This window comes from Trachurus japonicus, chromosome 13 (assembly GCF_045865225.1).
Source record: "Trachurus japonicus isolate A0001 chromosome 13, Traja_1.0".
In the NCBI taxonomy this organism is placed as follows: Eukaryota; Metazoa; Chordata; class Actinopteri; order Carangiformes; family Carangidae; genus Trachurus; species Trachurus japonicus.
Window position 1 is genome coordinate 16,106,835 of NC_140919.1, and position 20,942 is coordinate 16,127,776.

A 20,942-nucleotide genomic window follows, 5' to 3' on the forward strand; every position below is an offset into this window, starting at 1 on the left:
GCAGCAGCGTTTGTGCACTTCAGAGCTTGGACACGTTGCCAGAATAATTTCCACAGCTGAGCTCAGATCAAAATCAGTTAAATCACTGGAACTTGGCAACGACAACGTTTCCAAGGACGCCCCAGCTTTGTCTTTTTGTCCTCATGACTTGTTCGGGTTCGAACAGGCGAGCATCTGTTGGTCCCAGCTTTACTGTATGTTTCAGCGCTGACTGAGCAGGATTGAAAATGTTAACCTTGATACAGTTTAGTCTGAAGGAATGCCGGAGCACCTGTCAGACTTCATTTGCGTCGAGACTGCGGCTTGTTATCTCGGGAGTTGACCGAGTCGCAGCGACCAGCCTTTTGAAATCGACAGTGATGCATCAACAGTGACCTGATAAAAGATTCGAAAAGCAGAAATCAAAAGTTAGAATGGCTTTATTTGATGTTTGAAGGCATGTTTGTACTTATATCAAAGGATCAACAACAGTCTTTATAAACGAAGGACCTGAGTGCTGGTTATTGGGTCGTTACACTGGAACAGCTAATTGTGTGTTTTGTTTCTACGACAGCGACTACACCTCTAAAGGTTTGACCAGAAAAACATCAGATGGAGCCACTCGGCGAGTTTTAATCTGTCCGTCCCGGTTCAGATCTTGTTGAACGCCGCCACGTCCACAGACTGGACGTAGTCCTCGAAGGCGGTGATGGCCTCCTCCAGCAGATCCGTTCCCACTTTGTCGTCCTCCACCACGCAGCTGATCTGCAGCTTCTTGATGCCGTAGCCGACCGGCACCAGTTTGGACTGACCCCACAGCAGCCCGTCCATGCCGACGCTGCGGACGCACTCCTCCATCTTGGCCATGTCCGTCTCGTCGTCCCAGGGCTTGACGTCCAGCAGGATGGAGGACTTGGCGACCAGAGCCGGCTTCTTGGACTTCTTGGCGGCGTACTCGGCGAGCCGCTGCTCCTTGATCCGAGCCGCCTCCGCGCTCTCTTCCTCGTCGTCCGAGCCAAACAGGTCGATGTCGTCTTCATCGTCGTTGTCTGCGTCGTTTGCGGAGGCGTCAGGAAGGACGAACTGACTCTTGGCGGACGGCAGGTTCACCCTCTCCCTCTGGAAGGACTGGATGTGCTTGTACCAGCGCAGCAGGTGGCAGAAGGTCGGCGAGGGAGCAGAAGGGATGGCGTCGAACACCGCCGCGTCTGCTTCAGACGCCGCGAAGCCCTCCACGTAGCTTTTATCCGCCAGAAACTCATCGAGCGCTTTGAGACCGGCCGGCGTGCTCACGTCGCCAAACACAGTCTTGGTAGAGGCCGGGCGGCGAGGAGCCTGCGTGGGGAACCTGTGCGCGGCGACGACCTCCTGCACGGGGACGTCGTGCGTGAGCTGCTTTTCAGCCGTGTGGCCGCTGGAAGAACCAAGGCAACAGGTAATGAGTCACCGAGTGTAACCACCATGCACTAACCCCCCAGGGCACAAGTCAGCTAAATGAAGACCAGGCATGCATGTACAAGCCCACGCACAGATGCACACACAGTGAACGCCACAAACACAAAGGAGCCTTGTTAATTTTTAATTCTTATGTCTTTAGTAGAAAAAAACAAAAGAGAAAAAAAAAGAAACGGCCTTGTTACTGATATATAAAAACACTCTCAGTCCTCACATGCTGCAGCAACACAGATCTGCATCACACCACAGGCAAATTCAAACCTTAGAGGTTATATCATTATCATTATTATTATTAATATTTTTATGTTTTTAAAAGTAGATTTAGGTTTAGGGAAAAGTGGAAATCACAGGAAAGGCTCGAGGTCGATCTCCAGGGCGGAGCAGGGCATGGTCAGCTCGAAGCGGGTGATGACGTCCGGGTGGAGGACGCCGAGATGGCCGACGCTCTTCCCGCGGGCGAAGATCTCAGCGCAGCGGCCGGGAAAGAAGGTCGGATCTAAAACAAGAAGAAAAACAAAGATAAGACTCCTGGCATCGTTTCCACAAACTAATATCAGGCTCATGTTCAAATATGCTTCAGTGTTCTCACTTCTTCCTCAAATTTCTATCACTTTCACATCCTCGTGTGAAATCGGTGTCCTTCTCTGACCTCCACAAACTATTGTGTTACTATGCAACACACCATCTGTCTGATCCGGGAGCTTCTTGGAGTTCATTTTTAGTTGTTATATTAGAGAAATCATAACATAAAGAAACACTGAAGGGTTCGGTTTTTTCTTTGCGCCACATGTTGAAGTGTTTCCTGTAGATTGTGAGTCAGTCGTTGAGTGTGGGAGCGACTCTGAGCCTCCTTCTTCTTCTTTCTTCATCCGTGATCCATGATTTTTTTCTCTTGGTAATAGTTTGTTCAACCCACATCGCTCGTCAAACAATCAGCTCGGCAACAATTGTTTCCAAAAAACACAACGAAAACAAAACAAAACTCTAAACAAAGGCTTCGCTTCCTGTGATCAGTTCTCAGAGGAGAGCTGGGAATAAATTAAACAAATAAATAAAAAGCACTGATGAACTCGATAAACTGAGAGAAAAAGGTACAAAAAAATTTAAAAGTTCAGTTCGCAGGTCGTCACTCTGAGGCCTTTCCAGCATAATTGGATTTTCCATCTCAGCCACTTTCACACACACAAACACATTTTTCTCCCTCTGATTAAAATCTGATGGCCCAGTGTGTGTGTGTGTGTGTGTGTGTGTGTGTGTGTGTGTGTGTGTGCGCGTGCATGTGCATGTGTGCGTGTTTGAAGAGTAAAGGTCACTTCAATCCAGATGGAAAAAATAAAAATAAAATAAATAAATAAAAATGACGCCATCATCAACAGTGAAGAGGCGTTTGTTGCACTTTTTCTCAAAACTCTCACACGACAACACAGACGGACAAACGGACTTGTCAGAGATTTAACAAGATACAGCGGTTGCTATGACAACAGCACCACACACACATGAGAGAGAGAGAGAGAGAGAGAGACGTGGCTTTCTCCCATAGTGCACTGCTTCTTCCCACGCTGCCTTGCTAATGGGTTCCAGAGCCCGCTGCTCATCACTATGGATGAAGGCTTACAAAACACATGGACTCTTACTTTGAAAGTGTGTGTGTGTGTGTGTTTTACATGTGTGTGTGAGGTGGCAGTTACAGCAGAGGAAACTCTGCCGTTTGTTTTTTTTTTGTTTCTCTCCAGCTGCCTGTTCTGTGTCTGTGTCTGTGTCTGTTACTCGTATTAAAAAAAAAATCGCAGGAATTTACTTGCGTCGCTTCACGCGTCACCTACTTGCACCATGAGCCCCGATGCCATGGCAACCATATAAATAGCTTCTGGTACGTCGTCTTAAATAACCAGTCAGTCAATGAAAAATCCTACACTTGAGCCAGGCCACTTTCCGCCCACTCGCCTCCGACTTCGAGAGCAGTCAGAGCCTTTTCAGAGCGTGAGGCGAGAGCTGAGACGTTTGTGTCAGATAATAATAATAATAATAACAATAATAATAAACTCCGATCACCGGCTGATATTGATTTCTGTTTTGCTGCTGCAGGTTTCTGAGAGTCCACACAGGTTCTGACTGGATCCAAGTGAAGGTAGCACCTGGGCCTAGGGTAAAAGGGGGCAGGTTGTGACATAACAGGGCAATTAGTCTGGACTCCAGTGTTGAAGGATTTAAGATCATAAATTAATCTGCCAATTATTTTCAAGATGATTGGAGAAAAAAATAAAAAAAAGACTTAAAACACACAATGTCATCATAAGATATCTGGTTTTGTTCAGTGATCAATAAAACAATCTAAAGATATCGAGTTTATTATAAGGAGACAAAGAAAAAGTGGCAAATCCTCTCTACTACTACTCTCCTCTCCTACTCTTACTTACTAAAAAACCAGCACTTGCTCCTGCACTCACTTGAAGCTCTTTTATTGTTAAGTCAACGTTTTGGTCTATTGACCTTCATCAGGACCAATATTTTACATCTGTTGTGTGACTTCCTTCTCCCTAAAGGAGAATGTGCATGCCTTCATAAAGTTTTACTCACCAGTAAAGAACGACGCACAAAAGGATGGAAAAGAATAATAAAATAAAAAATGTCCTGAACCAAGCAGGAATCATAGAGTCATAACAGACAGAGTCCAAAACCATGTGTAGAGATTCTGCTTTTCAAAATAAAAGTCTGACAATAATCTATATTTTTGTAAATGCATCGACTGCAGCAGGTGGATCCACCACGACTGGTCGAGATCATTTACATGTGACATTCCCTCTGCACCAGTTTGTGCAGAAAACCACAACTCATGCAAATCTCGTCTCGCCGAGTCGTTGCATCTGTCGGTGCTCCACATTTGCGTATATTTGACCTAGAAATCATTCAGAGAAACTACACACTTTAATTATTATGTCTTCCTATTCTCCTTAGATTTGCTCTACTTTTATTATATTATACTTTTATATATTATTATATCACATTTAAAGAATGTGTAGTTTTTTTAAAGACTGAATCACTTCCTAAAGCAGCCGAGCACTCGGGAGTAAACAGTGTGTTTTAATTATTTACAAGATAAAGATGGGGTTGTATCCCTCTGGCTTAAAAAATAAAACTACAGTGTCCATCTTCACATTCAGTGAAGGTACCGGTAGAGCTCTGATGTGTTATTAATAGTTTTTGGACCAGAGAAGAGCTCAGAGGCACCGAGGGAGCGGATACATCAGACTCTGAGAGCCCACATGATGCATGTTTGTGGGATCTTTTCACTCTAGGTTTTTTTTTTGTTTCAGAAAAGTGGAACATCATCAAATTTATCCTTGGACAATAACAGTTTAGTGAGCCGATCAAAAAACTATGAATCGCTGCTGAAATGTGGGTGATGATTCCAGTGCAGGTGAAGGTTGAACAAGGAAGTCGGTCTATAAACTGTTCATAACGGACAGTTTGGCTTAAAATATCACTGATGATTAATGTGTTAAAGGGATAGTTCAACATTTTGGCAAACTAGCCCATTGCCATAATCCCTATAGTGATAGCAGTAGGTTTGTTACCTTTAATTGTCAGTGCAAGCTATTTTTTGAACGGCGGAGCAGAGCCGTGAGCTGCTCAGAGCTACGCTACGGAGGCTAATGGGATTTCTTGGTTTCCCTCATCAAACTCATCAAATACACAATCCAACAACTCCAAAACGCTCTGGTGGACAAGTTGTGACCTGCACATTCACCACGCTATGAGATAATAACAGAACGTTAAGAGACGGAGTTGTTTTAGAGGTAAATTCATGCAAAACCGCTGATGTGCATTACCGTCTGGGGCAGTTTTTCAGCAAGCAGTCTCTGCATTTGCCTCGGTTTGTTGCTTCAGTGCAGCGTTGTGGTAAACTCTTGGAAAATGTAAATAAAATAATTGAAAATGAGTAAAAAAGAAAAAGAAAAAAACCTTTAATGCATAATGACACACTTATTGTTTTCCCACAGTGTTGTGTGCGGATCAAAACCTATAGAAATGAGATAAAACCACAAACTGAATAAACATTATTTTTGTCTAGTGGAATCAACCAATGACAGGACGTCATTTCTACGTTAAACCAGATGTTTTATAGTTCACCTGCACAAAAACAGTCTGAACATCAGTCAACACAGACGCTGAAACTGAGACGATCGACAGACTCAGATCAAACGATTCAATCGGCTGCGTCTGCTCTAATCAGAGTTTTATAATGATAACTTACAATATAAAAAGTGAAAATGTCGTGACGGTGTTAAGGAGGCGGCTCGTAGTGATGAAACCGCAGAGAAATATCCTGTAAATCTGCAGCTGCTCTGGACTTTACAGCTCATTATTTCTGTCGTCTTCTGCTCTTTCCAGCTGTTTACAACTGAATAATAGACACTATGAAACCAGTTTCACCTCCTGCTCTTCTCCAAACAGCAGACAACAGAAACACATCTCCAAATTAATCATAATAATAAAATAATGTTACTGTTCACTGCCTACATCATTCAGATCTTCAACTACCCCCCCGCCCCCTTCTCCCCCTTCTCCCCCTAGTGGTCGAATCAGTTCCTGCAGGTTAAAACAAACACACATCAAAGCTTCAGTCTGTGTGATCGCTGCCACTGACCTTCATCACTAACGACTGAGGCCCAACACTTAAGGTCAATTACAGAGTTTAAAAAAAAAAAAAGACAGACAGCAGCGTCGTCATGTGAACGTGGTCGGTGCTAACGAGCTCTCTCTCGGAGCCCGGAGCTGCATTGGACACAGTTGTTAAGTGAAACACACGCATCTGCCTCTTAAGTGGTTTTTTTCTTCCTCCATGTCTGATCAGCCCCCCTCCCCCTCCCTCACCCCCCACTGAGGGGAGGAAACTCAGCTGACATGTTCTCCCTCTGCCCCCGGAGGTGGAGGTGGAGGTTGTGTTGCTTCACCCTGCTGACGGACACATCCTGACACTGTGTGTGTGTGTCTGTGTGTGTGTGTGTGTGTGTCAGGTGAGCTCTCAGACTGGGTCGTGACCTTGTAATGGGGTTAAGGACACGCTGACATATGTGGGATGGAGATTAGGTTAATGGTGCAGAGAGGAGAGGAAACAGACTAAGTGTGTGTGTGTGTGTGTGTTAGTGTGTTTGTGTGTTAGTGTGTGTGTGTGTTGCATTAGAGTGCACTCTGTCCATTTCAGCTTCTCCTCTAAGTGTGTGTGTGTGTGTGTGTTGTATGTGGCAGCACCGCAGTGTGTGACGTGCCTCCCCCCCTCTGCAGACTCCACTCTGCTCTCAGACCAGTTTTTCTTGCTTACGCCTCCAGCCGTCGCTCTGTCGCTCTCCTGGCTGTCACCATCCCTCCTCTTCCTCCCCCCATCCCTCCCTTCTCTTCTCTTCTCTTCTTTCTGCACTCTCTCCTCCTCATCCCTTCTTCCGCTCCTCTGTCTGCCTCCACCTTCTCCCCTCTCTCTTTCTCTCTCCTCTCTCTTTCTCTGATACTTGAAGCCCATTGATTTGCTGCCTGGAGTCGGTGGCGGCGGCATCCTGCAGTGTGACCTTGGAGCGTGCACGCCAAAAAACTAAAAGAGGAGAGGCTGGATAGGATGGAGCGGAGAGAGAGAGAGAAGAGAGAGGGAAAGTATGGAAACTCAGAGATGATGTATGTGAGAGTCTCTTTGGGAAAACGCAGCCTGGAATCAAACCTCCCTGATTTTCGACTCTCGCAGGAACGGCCGTCATCAGAAAGACGAAACCCCCCACTTCCCCTCCCGAAAAAAAAAAGCAAACTTCACCGACCGACCGATTACCGAGCCAGTCGCATGTCAGCGCTCGTTAACGTGACCCCGACTGTGAAAAATAAAATTAACCTGCGTGCTCCTCTCCATTAACGAGCCGAGCCTTTCAGAATAAAAGCTCGTCAGGAGCCGCTGACCTCATCGTCGTCTCGGGGAGAGAGAAACTCTGGCTCGTCATTAGAGACGCGGTGACGTCGTGTCGAAACCTACAGAAACCAGCTGAGCCGAGACGCCGCCGCCGCCTTTCATTTCTATTGATCGTGGCGATGACAGCGACGTTTTCACATCGGCGCTATTAGGTTTCCTCCGTCGTTTGAAGCGGAGAAACAGAGTTATTCCTGCTTTATTAGAAAGAAGACAAAGAAGAAGGTGATTCAGCTGCCGAGTTTGGCGCCAGAACACGAGTTGCTGTTCAGGAGTGAAAAAAAATATATATATAAAATCATAAAAGTTTCTTTCAGATGTTTTAAAAAGAGTCCGTAAAGTGAAATAACACTTGTTACTGCTCAGCTGCTCGGAGCCAGTTTTCTAATGTGCTTTCCATGTAGAAAAAAAAAGAAGAAAAAGAAAAAGGGTGGAAAACTAAAATGGATTCACTGTTTACTTTTCTGATTTCCCCTCGGAAATCATCAATTTCTCCATCGTCTACCGTCTGGATTGTAGAAAAAATAATAAAATAAAAGAATCAAACTGATGTTCCCGAGCCGGAGCTGCTCTGTGTTCTCCATCACACGCTCCAGTAGCTTCACCTCACTCCTGAAAACTGAACATCACACGTTCACAGCAGTCGATACTTTTCAAGCTTTCAGAGCCTCAACTTCTTCTAAATATTTTCAGTTAGTCAGGTTTTATTCTATAAGTAAAGATGAATAATGTGTAAAATATAAACAATATGCTGTTATTGTACAGGCTGATTTGAGTTTCAGCGTCTGGTGTTGGTCGATAAGAACCGATGCTCAGACTTTTTCTGTGTTCACTTGAGAAAAATAAAGTTTGTGTTGTTTATTCTCATTTCTACAGGTTTGATTCAGTGTGTCATTACTCATTAGAGGATTTTCAGCTACTTTATTCACATTTTCCCAGAGTTTACCGCAGAGCTGCACTGAAGACATTTTTCATTATTCAAGTTATTAACTGTTAAACAGTAAAATGTTTAGCCTCCATTAAAGATTTGTCACAAAATAGTTTGAACCGTTTAGCTCACTTGGTGGAGCTGCCGCCCCATGTTGAGGCTAAAGTCCTCACTGCAGGCGGCCCCAGTTCGATTCCTGCATCGGGCAGTCATTCTAAGGTACGAGAAAGCTTTCATTTGTATGCGGGTGTGATTTGACTTCAGTGAAATACGTATTTATGAACGCAATATTTGATTTTTGCTAATAAAAAGCCAAATAAGTTACATACCGGGGCTTTAAAAAAATAGTTTGAACCATATTTGAGGGATCAATGCAAAAAATACTGCATACAGCTGGTTAACCAGGTATTAGACTTTTTTTTACACACTAAAATCAGTATCAGCCTCAGAAATCCTTATTTATTGTGGCAGATATTGTGATGAGATTACAAGTCATGATATGAACTGGAATAGTATTTTTTTACATTTTCATTAAAAGAAAATGTAAAAGATGATGTGAATTTTTGTGTTGTTGTTGAGCTTGTACCAAAAAAGGACATGATTGCAGCAACACACAACAATCCTGTGAAGCATTTTTCCTGTCTTTGTGATATTGCATATTTGGTTATTTAGATTCATTCTGCAAACCTTGTCTTGCCAACGAGTGATGCTGTCCCAAGGAAATCTGAGCGTTCACAATTATGTGAGGAGAGGACTATGTTGATTTTTATACCTTTACATTTTTGTACCTTTATAGATTTAGTTTTGATTTGCGGCTCGCCCACTCAGTTCAACCTTCATCAGCGCGCTGCAGGAGGAAACGATGACGGACGCAACAGCTGAGAGCAGATGGAGGACGAGTGCTCACGCTAAATGGTGTGTTTCATTTTCTCTGTTTAAAGATGCAGACAGGGAGTCAGACCTGAGTCGTAGCTGTGAGTTCAGGTCGTTTATAAAGTTTGGATTCATTGGAAATAAAAATAGGGATGACGAGGAGAAGATCTGGACGTGTTTTTAGTTTCTACTAGAGCAGGCAGACAAAAAGAGCCTGAACGCTCCACTTCAAATTAAACATTCATTTACCAGCGTTTAGATCTAAACGTATTTAAACCAATTAGCGATTCCACTCGGTCTTTAATCGGATCAATCCGTCCCACCATTAATTTTCAGCTTCGGCCAGTATCTAATTATAAAAACAACACAAACACTGAACCCATTTGACTCGACTGCCCACGTCAGAGCTGAGACGACCACGTTTCCTCTCCGGAGATTCAATCACAGCGCTGCAGGTTGGGTTGGTTTTTTTTTAAGTCGAGGGCTGAACTGTGCACGCCACTGCCATGGAAACCGTGCCCCCTCAATTACAACAGGGTACATGACGTCCTGGAAACAAACACAACAATGCTGCTGCTGCTGCTGCTGCTGCTGCTGCTGCTGCTGCTGCTGCTGCTCGTCGACACCGGCTGGATTTACATAATCTCAGCTAAATAAATAAATAAAATAAATAAAAATCTGCCTTTTACCCTCACGTGACCCAGATCCATTTGTTCACCAGATAACAGCTGGGATTAACTCCAGTCTTCAGATTAAGATATTTACCACCAAAGCGAAGCTCTTAAGTGCATTCCTATAGTCATGATTATTGGTTTCCATCCTCCCCCCTCCTCCCCCCTCCGCACCAGGACTCTTCCTTACCCTCTGCAGCCTGGATGTGGTATCCGTCGCCGCGGGCCGACTTCACCTCCAGCAGCTGCATGGCGCGGTCCAGCAGGCCGTGGATCACCTCGAAGCCCGGGCTCTTGTTGTAGTAGACGGCACAGAAACGCCGGCTGTTCCTCGCCCCGACATCTGGTGGGTGGGTGGAGGGGAGGAGGGGGAGGTGAGAGGGACACTGAGTACAGGCCGATCTATATCTTCTTATCTTTATCAAATGTACATCTGCCAGGAAACGTCACCAGTATAGTGAACCTGAATGTTTGTTTTATATACTGTACCACAGTGGGGAAAATAAGTATTAAACGCATCAACATTTTTCTCAGAAAATATATTCCAATAGAGCTATTGACATGAAATTTTCACCAGTTGTCGGCAACAACCCAAGTAAAGCACACATACAAATTTCTGTCCATAAATTAAGTAATGTGTAATAAAGTGAAATGAAACAGGGAATACGTATTGAACACATGAAGAAAAGGAGGTGAGGAAAGGTGAGGAAAGCCAAGAAAGCAGCTGGAGTCTTGTCAGTATTTAGAAAGTCATCCTGTCCCCTGTCAGTACAAAGTAATATCAGCTGGTTTAGTCCTCATGATGGGGAAAAGCAAAGAGCTTCTCAAGACCTTCAGGAACTGATGTTGCAGAACAATCGGTTACAAACGTGTCTGAATGCACCGTTTTATCCGTTAGTGCCGTTATCCTGAACTGAAAAGAACAACATTTCACCATAAACTGGCCACGAGCAGGTCCTCACAACATTTCTGACGGAATAAAAAGAAAACTAAGAAGAGTCATCCAACAGCCGATGACCACTGACAGAGAGCTTTAGACAGACTTGCAATTAGCAGGTACAGTTATATATATATTTAAAAAAAAACAATGAGTAATGCATTTAACCACCATGGCCTCTATGCATGCTCACCATGCAAGTCTAATTGACGCATTCAATACTTATTTTCCCCGCTGTAAAATAGTGACGACTGCACTGGTTGTGTTGTGTGTGATTAATTTGAACCTGAATTGATAAGAATAAGACACAACTGAGAGTTTTAGCATCATAGTATCTAAATAAAATCATATTAATTTGCATTGAAACAGTTGTATTGCACATAGGTTAACAGGTGTGTCAGGCTCAGTGTGTGTGTGTGTGTTTCTGTGTGTGTGCCCACCTTTGGTCTGATCCTTCAGCACCACGTCAGATATCTCAAACAGTTTGAGGGGAAGAGGCATCTTCCTGTTGGCAGCGATCGTCTTCAGGAGGCCTGGCAGCAGAGTGGTGCGCGCCACCTGGTGGACAAACACACCAATGACATTTTTTCTTTTTCAGTTTTTTTTTTTTAAAATGACTTGTGGTCTATTGAAGAGGAGGAGAGCGCCCCCTACTGAAGAGATAACACCACAATGTACAGGACAGGGAACATCCATCATTTGGTCTCTTTACAAAGACATCAATGAGTTTAAGTCACTACCACATGACCTCAGGTCTGCTACAACAGTATCTTCCTTTAAAAGCAGACTAAAAATGTTTCTTTTCTCACAAAGCTTTTAGTTTTTAATTGTTTTTAATTTGCAACATTACCTTCTTTTTGTGCTTTCATACGTGTATTGCTAATGTAATGTGCTTTGTTTTATTTTGTGAAGCACATTGAGTTTGTGCTTGTCGTATGAAATGTGCTATATAAATAAAACTGAATTGAATTGAACTGTCACAGATTGAAATTATCAAACACATTTTTATTTTTCTGATTCAGCGTTGATGTTTTTATTCTTGTGTGAATGTTATTTACTGCAGGATCAGTTCAACTCCTGTAAACAAAGAACATGCAACATGAACTCTGCTGTTATTTGTCTTCTCCTGCACAACCACACATTCATGTTGGAGCCTCGGTGACAGCACAGGCCTTCACAATAAGAGCTTTTTTTAATCTTCTCTCAGGAAAAAATATAACTTTAATTGAAAAACCTTTTGGTTCAAAACAAGCTTTTGTTGCACCCACTGTCCTATCCAAAGAGAAAATGAGTGATAAACTGAAACTTGACACTAATAGACTTAAATGAAACTTTCATTTCCTTTTAGGTTGGAAGATGACTCTAAAAATCAGTTTTCATCTCTGAAGCAGAGTAGAAGTTTGGCTTTATTTCACTTATTACAACCTCTACATGTTTTTCTTTACCTGGAACTCGGCCGTCTTGGGGTTGGAGATGTGAGCAGCCTTGGTTTCTGAGATCTTCTTGCCGAGCTTGTCTGCGATGTCTTCCTGCGAACACTGCAGACACAGAGCAGAGAAATTAATTTAACTGGATTTTTTATTTCACTCACTTAAAACTCATTGTTTTTGTTTCTGAGTGTCTTTTCTTACCAGAGCAAAGTTGAGCGCCTCCGTGAAGCCGGCGGCCGCCAGGTCCTGTCTCAGCAGCTCCGTCAGTTTGTTCAGGGGAAACTGTGAACACATGTGAAGTGAATAAATAAGAACACACAACATGATGTACGACGTGTCACAGCGGTGTTTGGTTTCCTCCAGGTACCTGGTTGGCGACGGTGTAGGTGCGCGGCGTGGTGCGGGTGATGTTGTTGAAGCCGTAGGCGATGGCGGCGTCCTCCATGATGTCACAGGCGTGGATGACGTCCGAGCGCGTGGGTGGGATCTCGACCTCGATCTCGTCGCCGACGCCCGTCGCCTTGGAGAGGAGGCACATCTTGGTCAGGAGCGAAGCGATTTTTTCTGTCGACTCGCTGAAGAAGAAGAAACACAAAGGTCACAATGCAACGAGTTCCTGAGGACGCACTCGACAGTTTGGTGAGTAAAAGTGTTAATAAACTACAGGATGTGACTAAAAACTGAAGCCAGAGCAAATATTTATAGTTTATTTATTTATTTTTGTGGTATAAACATCAGTATTTAGACGTATAAACAGACCGTTTTGTGTGATTTCTGTCCACACCTCAAAATGTATCCTTGAAAACTACATAAAATCAATTAATAATGATATAATTTATTTTTTTAATGAATCCAATTGCAAAGGAGAGTTTAAGGTTTAATCAATAGGACGTAATGGATTACATTTTTTTTATTTTTTTTATTGTTTGTATTATATTATGTTAACTGTACTCATGCAAAAATCTTTAATATGAACAGATTCTTTCTCAAGTAGCACGGAGATGTGATTGAGAATTTGTGGCATTAAAATGAAAATAAATAAAAATACACAACTATGGTTATTGTGTGCTTGTTTCATTTTATACTGAAAATACAAAATGAAAAGTATACCAAAAAATCTAACTAAAATAAACATGAGGAGCTGTGTGAAAACCTGACAGAAATGCTGATTCAACATTAATTTTGTTTTAATATAATGTACTCTGACCTGATGCAAAATTTGTTGCAAAAACAAAGTGAAAAGTATTTTAACAACTATTTCCAGCAGATATTTTCCAATATAAATCCAAACTAACTCACTTGATGCCGACTTTGCGGTTGATGAACTCACTGGACAGTTTCTCCTTCCTGTAGGCCAGCTCCTACAGAACAAAGCAGGAAACATCAGCAGAGCCTAAATAAAGCCCAGTAAAATAAATAAGTAAATAAGATGGATTTAAATATGACTGAAGTGAAAACAGTACTGGTAATACGCAGGTCTTCCCATCTGGATACACGACCTCAGCCTCCTCCACCCTGAAAGAGGAGAAACAAGAAAATCTCTTACTATAAAAGACACAAGATGAATCTTCCATTTATATCAATATGTGACAACTTGACAAGGTATTATCATTATTTAGAGTTGGACATTATGGTGGAAAGATAGAGATGGTGAGATGGTATGAGGGATGTAAAGCTTCAAATTTTCATCACTTTAAAAGGGATAGTTCAACATTTTTGGCAAACTGGCCCATTGCCATAATCCCTATAGTCATAGCAGTAGGTTTGTTACCTTTAATTGACGGTGCAAGCTATTTTTAGAACGGCGGAGCAGAGCCGTGAGCTGCTCAGAGCTACGCTACGGAGGCTAATGGGATTTCTTGGTTTCCTTCATCAAACTCATCAAATACTCAATCCAACAACTCCAAAACGCTCTGGTGGACAAGTTGTGACCTGCACATTCACCGCGCTATGAGATAAAAACAGAACGTGACCAGACAGAGTTGTTTGAAGTAAATTCATGCAAAACTGCTAATGCGCGATCCCGTCGAGGGCAGTTTTTCGGCAAGCAGTCTCTGCATTTGCCTCGAAAACAACTCTGTCTGGTAAAGTTCTGTTATTATCTCATAGCGTGGTGAATGTGCAGGTCACAACTTGTCCACCAGAGTGTTTTGGAGTTGTTGGATTGTGTATTTGATGAGTTTGATGAGGGAAACCAAGAAATCCCATTAGCCTCCGTAGCGCAGCTCTGAGCAGCTCGCGGCTCTGCTCGGCCGTTCTAAAAACAGCTTGCACCGACAGTTAAAGGTAACGAACCTACTCCTAAGACTATAGACCTTTTCAGAGAGTATAAACAAATACAGGTGTTACCAAGGATACTAATTAAGGCTCCATTCCATTTAGTGTACCAGAGCGTTTTCTAATGAGCCACACCTGTCTTTGTTTATACTCTCTGAAAAGGTCTATAGGGATTATGGCAATGGGCCAATTTGCCAAAATGTTGAACTATCCCTTTAAAAAAAAGGAAAGATTTTGATCATCTTCCACCTTGAGGAGCCGACGACACAGACTCCCTGTTAGTGTCTGCAGACAGAGGACTCAGTGTCTGAGAGAGACGGGCGAGTGACTCACGTGAAGGGCTGGGAGCAATACTCGCTGAACATGGTCACCATCATGTCCAGGACGATCTTCGCCTGCAGAGAGAACGAGGTCAAGTTAAGAGTCAGTTTCTCACGACGACGACGACGACAAACGGTGATAAAATTGATTTATTTGTAGTGTCCCTCTGTCCTCTGTCTGTACCTTGGTCACATCTGTGGCCGTGCACTCGATGAAGACGTTCTTTGTCTTCAGGGAGATCTTTGAGTGGTCGCCTGCACAAAGCATCTCATTATCTCAACAGTTCATTACCATTACCTCCTTTTTTATGTTTTATTTTGGCCAATATGTCACTTCCTTCACTAGTTTCATTATCTCTGACTATTATGTCTTTTTGTATTTCTTATTTCGGCCTTTAAACCAGAACTCTCACCGTTGATGATGGGCGGCATGGACAGGACGACACCGTTGCTGTCGTAGATGACGGGGTACACCGGCTTGTCTTCGATGATGTGGAGGTAATGCCTCAAGTGGCTGTCTGTCTGTAATCACCACAGCAACAACAAAAACAAAAACACCGCCAGGTTAAACACTGATCAGAAAGAAAACATGCTTCAAGTTCAAGTTTATTATAATTTTAAACTTTTCCAAATAAATTTTTTTTTTTTAGTTTTTATTTTTATTTAGTTTTTCAGTTTGCATTTTTTATTTCAGTTTAGTTTATGTAGTTCAGTTGATTAAGCAGTTTAATTTGCATTTATTTTTTATTTAGTCTTAGTTTTTCAGGTTTTTAGGATAAAGCCTCTGCGAGACCTTTGAAATTCCACATTTTATGGGTTTTTTCCCTTTTAGTTGCATCCCATAATGATCCCATCATGCTTTACACCATAAAAGCAGACAAAACAAAGCAAAAATAAAAACTAAAGTCACGCAACACACACACACACACACACACACACTCATTTATAGAGTTTAAAAGAAGGCAGCTGACAGTCGTCCCATATTGAGCTGTGGCGTTCTCTTCCTGCAACTTTATCCATCTCTAAGAAAACTAAAACTAAGTTGGTGTTATCTGACATTCAGTTTTAGTTTTAGTTAGTTTTGCATTGTTCATTGTAGTTATTATTTAGTTATCGTTTTTGAAAAATTTTGGACCGTTTTATTACTAGTGAACTATAATAACCCTGGTCCAGTTAAGCAGCCGTTACCTTGTAGAGGCTCATCAGCTGCGTGGCCGTGTACTCTTTGGTCTGGTTCAGAGGTTTGAAGCTGATGTCTCCTGGAGGTTTGGCCGTGTACGTGAAGGGGCCGGAGATGGTGTCCAGGTCGTGGGTCCCGATCGCCACCAGACTCCTCTTCCTACATAAACAACAGATATTACTTCAATACAGCCACTTTTCTTTTTCCGTATCTAATACTTTTTCAATACAGATTTGATCAAATTACGGTACAAATTACAGTTTTATTCTTAAATCGCCGTCATTGGCTGCTCAGATTTACTGATTCACTCCTTGATCTGCCGTTTTTCAATCCTCAATAGCATCAAAACAATTTGGTCCATAAAGGTATCAAAGCTCAATACCCAGCCCTCGTAAACATGATACTGGTGGTTGTCAATATCTCACATAAATTACTTTAAATTTTACGTCAACCATCCATGGAAACTATTAAATAATGATCATCAATCTTTTTTTTTTCTTTTTCAGCAAAAGTCCCAGAGACAATGTGTGTCCAGCTTCTTCAATGTGAAGTTTTCCTGTGGTTTAAATCGATGTAAACTGAAGATATTTGGATATTTGGATATTTGAACAAAAGAAGACATTAAAAGGATGTAAATCAGGACTGTGGGGAAACCCGATGGTCATTTTTCACTGGTTTTATCACCAAACAATTGATTTATTCACTCGAAAAAATCTTCCATATCCACATCTACTATATACTCTTGATATAGAGGCTCCAACATCACTGAGCAGACTTCATATCAAAAGCACTAAAAAATGAAGAAGGCATAGAAGCACCTGTATAATCATATTTCCTGTGGTTACTTTTGAATAACTCTGTTGACAGGGGTCGTTCCAGATGTGCTGCTGTATTTCACCGTGTGGTTTGATCTGATCTCACCTGCAGATGTTTTGATGGAGTTTCTCCTGCAGCTCGATGAAGCTGTCGTAGCGCTCCTGTGTGAAGCTGATGTTCCTCAGCACCGCGGCCACAGCAAACGGACGCACTGCTGCAGTCTGCACAAAAACAAACAAACAAACAAACAAAAAAATGCAAATGAGTGTCATACAACCGCTGTTCAGCCTCTGGGCCACTAACGATGTGTTTTGCCATTAAAACCTCCGAGTGAGTCCACCACCCACCTCCTTGGTGATGATGAGTCTCTGAGGCTCCCCGCTGACTGGGCTGACACGTCTGTAGCGAGGCGCCTCCAGCCTGTAACACAAATACATCGCTCTCTAACAACAGCGAAACACGTCTGCAGGCACTACACTACACCCACAGTAGGAAAAAAAAAAACACATCGTACTCAAGAAGTCTGACACCAACAAAACAAAACAAACTTTCCCCACAACTACTGTATGTAGAACACAGCACAACATTTTACACCTAAACAAACTTATCTCCCTTCATTTGGAAAACGATCTTCAATGATGTCGTCTGCTATTAATATCACCCCCTTACCTCGCCATGCACGTCACAATCACCCTGACCATCTTAAATAGTAACAAAAACAGCTGGATTTTTGTCCATATTAGACTGAATAAATATACCGTATATATATCCTGTTCTACTAAGACCAACATTACTTCGCTGACTGAAGTATTCAGACAGAAATATAAGCTCTTATTTTCACACATAGACAGGTTGTGTGTTTATCTTCCCACTCACCACATCTTGCACCAAGAAAATACGGTTTTATATCACATAAAAGTAGATTTCAAGGTGTGGAATAATAATTATAATAAAAAAAGATAAATACATTAAAGATGAATGTATCAATGCACCTTAAAATATACAACAAAAAGAGGCAGTCTCAGCCATTGCTTTCAGTGTCAGCAGGCAAAACAGACAGTGTGTGTATATTAATATAGAGAGTCTGCAGGGAGTCCTTTAAAGAAAACTTCATCTTCTCATATCTAATGCAATGCAACCTCTGTGATCCATCTGCTACAGTTGGGAGGAGATGAACTTTCCCTGCATTTCACAGAGAAATTAGGCATTATAGAGCATATTAAATTATAAATAAATTAAGTTAGGGCCTTTGATCGAGATCAAAATTCAAAAAGGAGGTCAAATTTATTGTCGGGAGATTCACTGTGGGACGTTTGGGGGAATAGTTTCTGCACAGTAGCTGATCTGAATGAAATAAAATGGGTATTAATGCAAGACAATTTCAGTCTTGTTACAGTAAAGGTCAGTGATGCAGGAAATGCCTCTCTCAGATTTAATGCACAGTATTGCGTCAACACCAAAGGTTTAAATAGTGAAGACAGATGATGACAACGTGTTAACACATTTGATGTCTTTGTTTTTTGTTGATGTTAGTGACATCCAAGAAGCACCTCGCCAGCACCAGAGCGAGCTCGGTCTACTCACGTATTCTTGAAGACCTGCAGTCCGCGGACCAGCCCCTCCAGACACAGCAGGTCATAGCGGTTCGCAGGTACGTCGATCTTGTACAGGATGATGTCAGACGCCCCTGACGCCTTGTTGTCCCCCTGCTCTCGGCTGATGATCTCCTTCTCTGAAGTCTGTGAATTAATGCAAGATAGAAAAGATTGATTTCTGACATGTCACAGTCCAGACATAAATACCTGAGGAGCATTGTGACAAATATAAACAGGGAGCAACAGGTGTGTAACTGCATTCTTGTCATGCCATTCAAAATCTACACCAAAGTCCATTTTAATCACATGTAATTTAACAGAAAAACACTGTAGATTGGTTTTATTTACTCACTATTTCATCCAGCTCCAGTCCAAACTCAAAGCACAGCTCATCAAACTCCTCATCGGCTTAAAAAAAGAGAAACAACTGTTAAAAAATGCTGCTGCTGCTCTTGAACAGCGCTTAGTTCAGATTTAAATGACAGGAGTCCTGAGGAAATGATGCAATCACGTTGACCAGCGGTTCAAATGTGTCACTATTGCATTTTTTACACAAAATCAGGCAGAAATACGTTGTTATTAAATATCGAATCGGTATTTGTGATGAATTCCCATTTAACTTATTTTTTTCATTCATAAACAGTGAAATTAGCCGCTGCAGCTGCTGCGATGCTAACTCTCATGCAACGAGTTCAGACAGTCCTCTGACTTTATCCGTCTTTTAGGAGACAAAAACACATTTAATAAACACAAAGACGATTTAGTCCATGGTTTAAAGGTGTAGTAAATGTGTCTCACTGTATGTTCTCCCCAGGGCTTTGAAGAGAAGGTCCCTTTTCACTCCGACAGTCGGCATGTTGGCTGCTAATCCTCCTTAGCACAGCGCGAAAGGACCCCGCTAGCCGGTCGCAGCTGTCTGGCCGGTGCCTGATTGAAAAACAATTCTAGCCATGGATAATTTGTCTAATTACACAAATAAGAATACATTAATCGAATAAAATAAAAGTGATTCTATTGTCCCCTAGAGGAAATGAGTTGTGAAGCAGTATAAAAGAACGACATACAAAGATAAGGTGTATAAATATATATTTTTCTTTAATAAAGAAGCATTTTATGGAGCTAATTTAGGCTATTCCCTCTGGGAAAGATGTAGGTACTGGTGTGGGTGGAGCTGTGTCTTGTTTGTTTTTTGATGTGTTGATTATACTAGGAGATTTTGGTTTATTGTTTTTTTGTTTGTTTGTTTGTTTTTCTAAAAAAATTTTAGTATTGCTTAGCCTGTATGCTTTTATTGATTTGTTTTTGTTTTATTCTTGACATGTTCAATAAACTGATAAAACAGCATGCGCTCTTTGAAATGTAAATACTTAAGGCCTAATAGCCTACATGAATAGGATTAAAGGGTAGGCATTTGCAAGCTCATTAATTCCAGCCTACTCCTTTTTTGGTATTTGCCATATATGGACTCATAAGTTTGATGGAAGGAAGATTAATGATGATTGTTTGACAAATTGTTGATTTGTGCATATGACCAACATGAACTACCACTAAACTACTACTTTTAACACAACTCTTCTAAAAAGAGAGAGATATAATAATCATCAATTTCAACAGATGTCACAATAATGATTAAACAGAAAATCATGTCATTTAAAGTGTTCACACAACCTTCACTAATGAAACTGTTTAGTTTTGAGAATAAAATTGATTGAGAAATAGCTCAGGGGGGAAAAAAGTATAGGTGATATCACATAGTGGAATAAACATGCATTAAAATTCATTTGTGAGCTTAAGGACAACAGCCTCAGTGTTACTGGTAAAGCCAGTTTGTTATTGCTAACCAGCGTGTCTAAAAGTTGCCCTGAAACCATGGAGAGCACATTTTCAACGATTTTTAGACGAGGGAAAAGATGACGCTCACAAACACAGACACAGAATTGTATGAAAGTAATGAAGAGCATAAGAAAGACTGAATGTGTGCTTCAGATAAACTAATGCAGACAGGATCCATGGGCAGTTATTCACATAAACAAGCTTTTATGAATAGCGGCAAAAGGTCTCTGAGAGAACAGATCTGTGCAAAAAGATAACAGGACAACCAAGATTTATTCCATAAAGAGACCAGTTAAAAGACCAACTGATCATCTAATATTTGTAACTGTCATTGAAATGTTAAATATTTTCAGTCACGCTCAGATAACTGGGAAATATTTCAGTTATCTCAGCATGAACGAATTACAATATTGTCTTTTAATTTGAAATAATGTGCTTTGAATCATCTGACTCCAGCGTGGTTAAAACTGATTACAGATACATTCCGATCATGATTTGATGAACCGGCCGTAATCTCCAGCTATAAATCTGGCGATGATGGAGTGGTGGGAACGGCAGTGTTATTATGAATCATGTGAGACAGTGGGCAGCAAGCCTCATTTCACCGTTTTCTTTCTTTCTTTTCAATAATTAGCCTGAGTGTCTGTGGATCTGCCATCTGCCAGTCTCTCTGTAATATATCACACTTGCCTTTGCATGAC

The 20,942-nt window shown here is 41.7% G+C and overlaps 1 protein-coding gene across 1 annotated transcript; it reads right to left on the reverse strand.

Moving 5' to 3' along the window:
• Window positions 1-401: 401 nt before the first annotated feature.
• farsb (phenylalanyl-tRNA synthetase subunit beta) lies at window positions 402-19,300 on the reverse strand. Its single transcript, XM_085794982.1, has 18 exons — window positions 19,207-19,300; window positions 18,761-18,816; window positions 18,398-18,552; window positions 17,161-17,233; window positions 16,919-17,034; window positions 16,006-16,156; window positions 15,231-15,339; window positions 15,002-15,072; window positions 14,831-14,892; window positions 13,684-13,735; window positions 13,520-13,581; window positions 12,588-12,795; window positions 12,422-12,502; window positions 12,236-12,328; window positions 11,231-11,348; window positions 10,044-10,196; window positions 1,783-1,930; window positions 402-1,393 (listed from the first exon to the last, which is right to left on the reverse strand). The coding sequence occupies exons 1-18, from the start codon at window positions 19,262-19,264 to the stop codon at window positions 631-633; spliced, it is 2,529 nt and encodes an 842-aa protein (XP_085651108.1). The 5' UTR covers window positions 19,265-19,300; the 3' UTR covers window positions 402-630.
• Window positions 19,301-20,942: the final 1,642 nt, after the last annotated feature.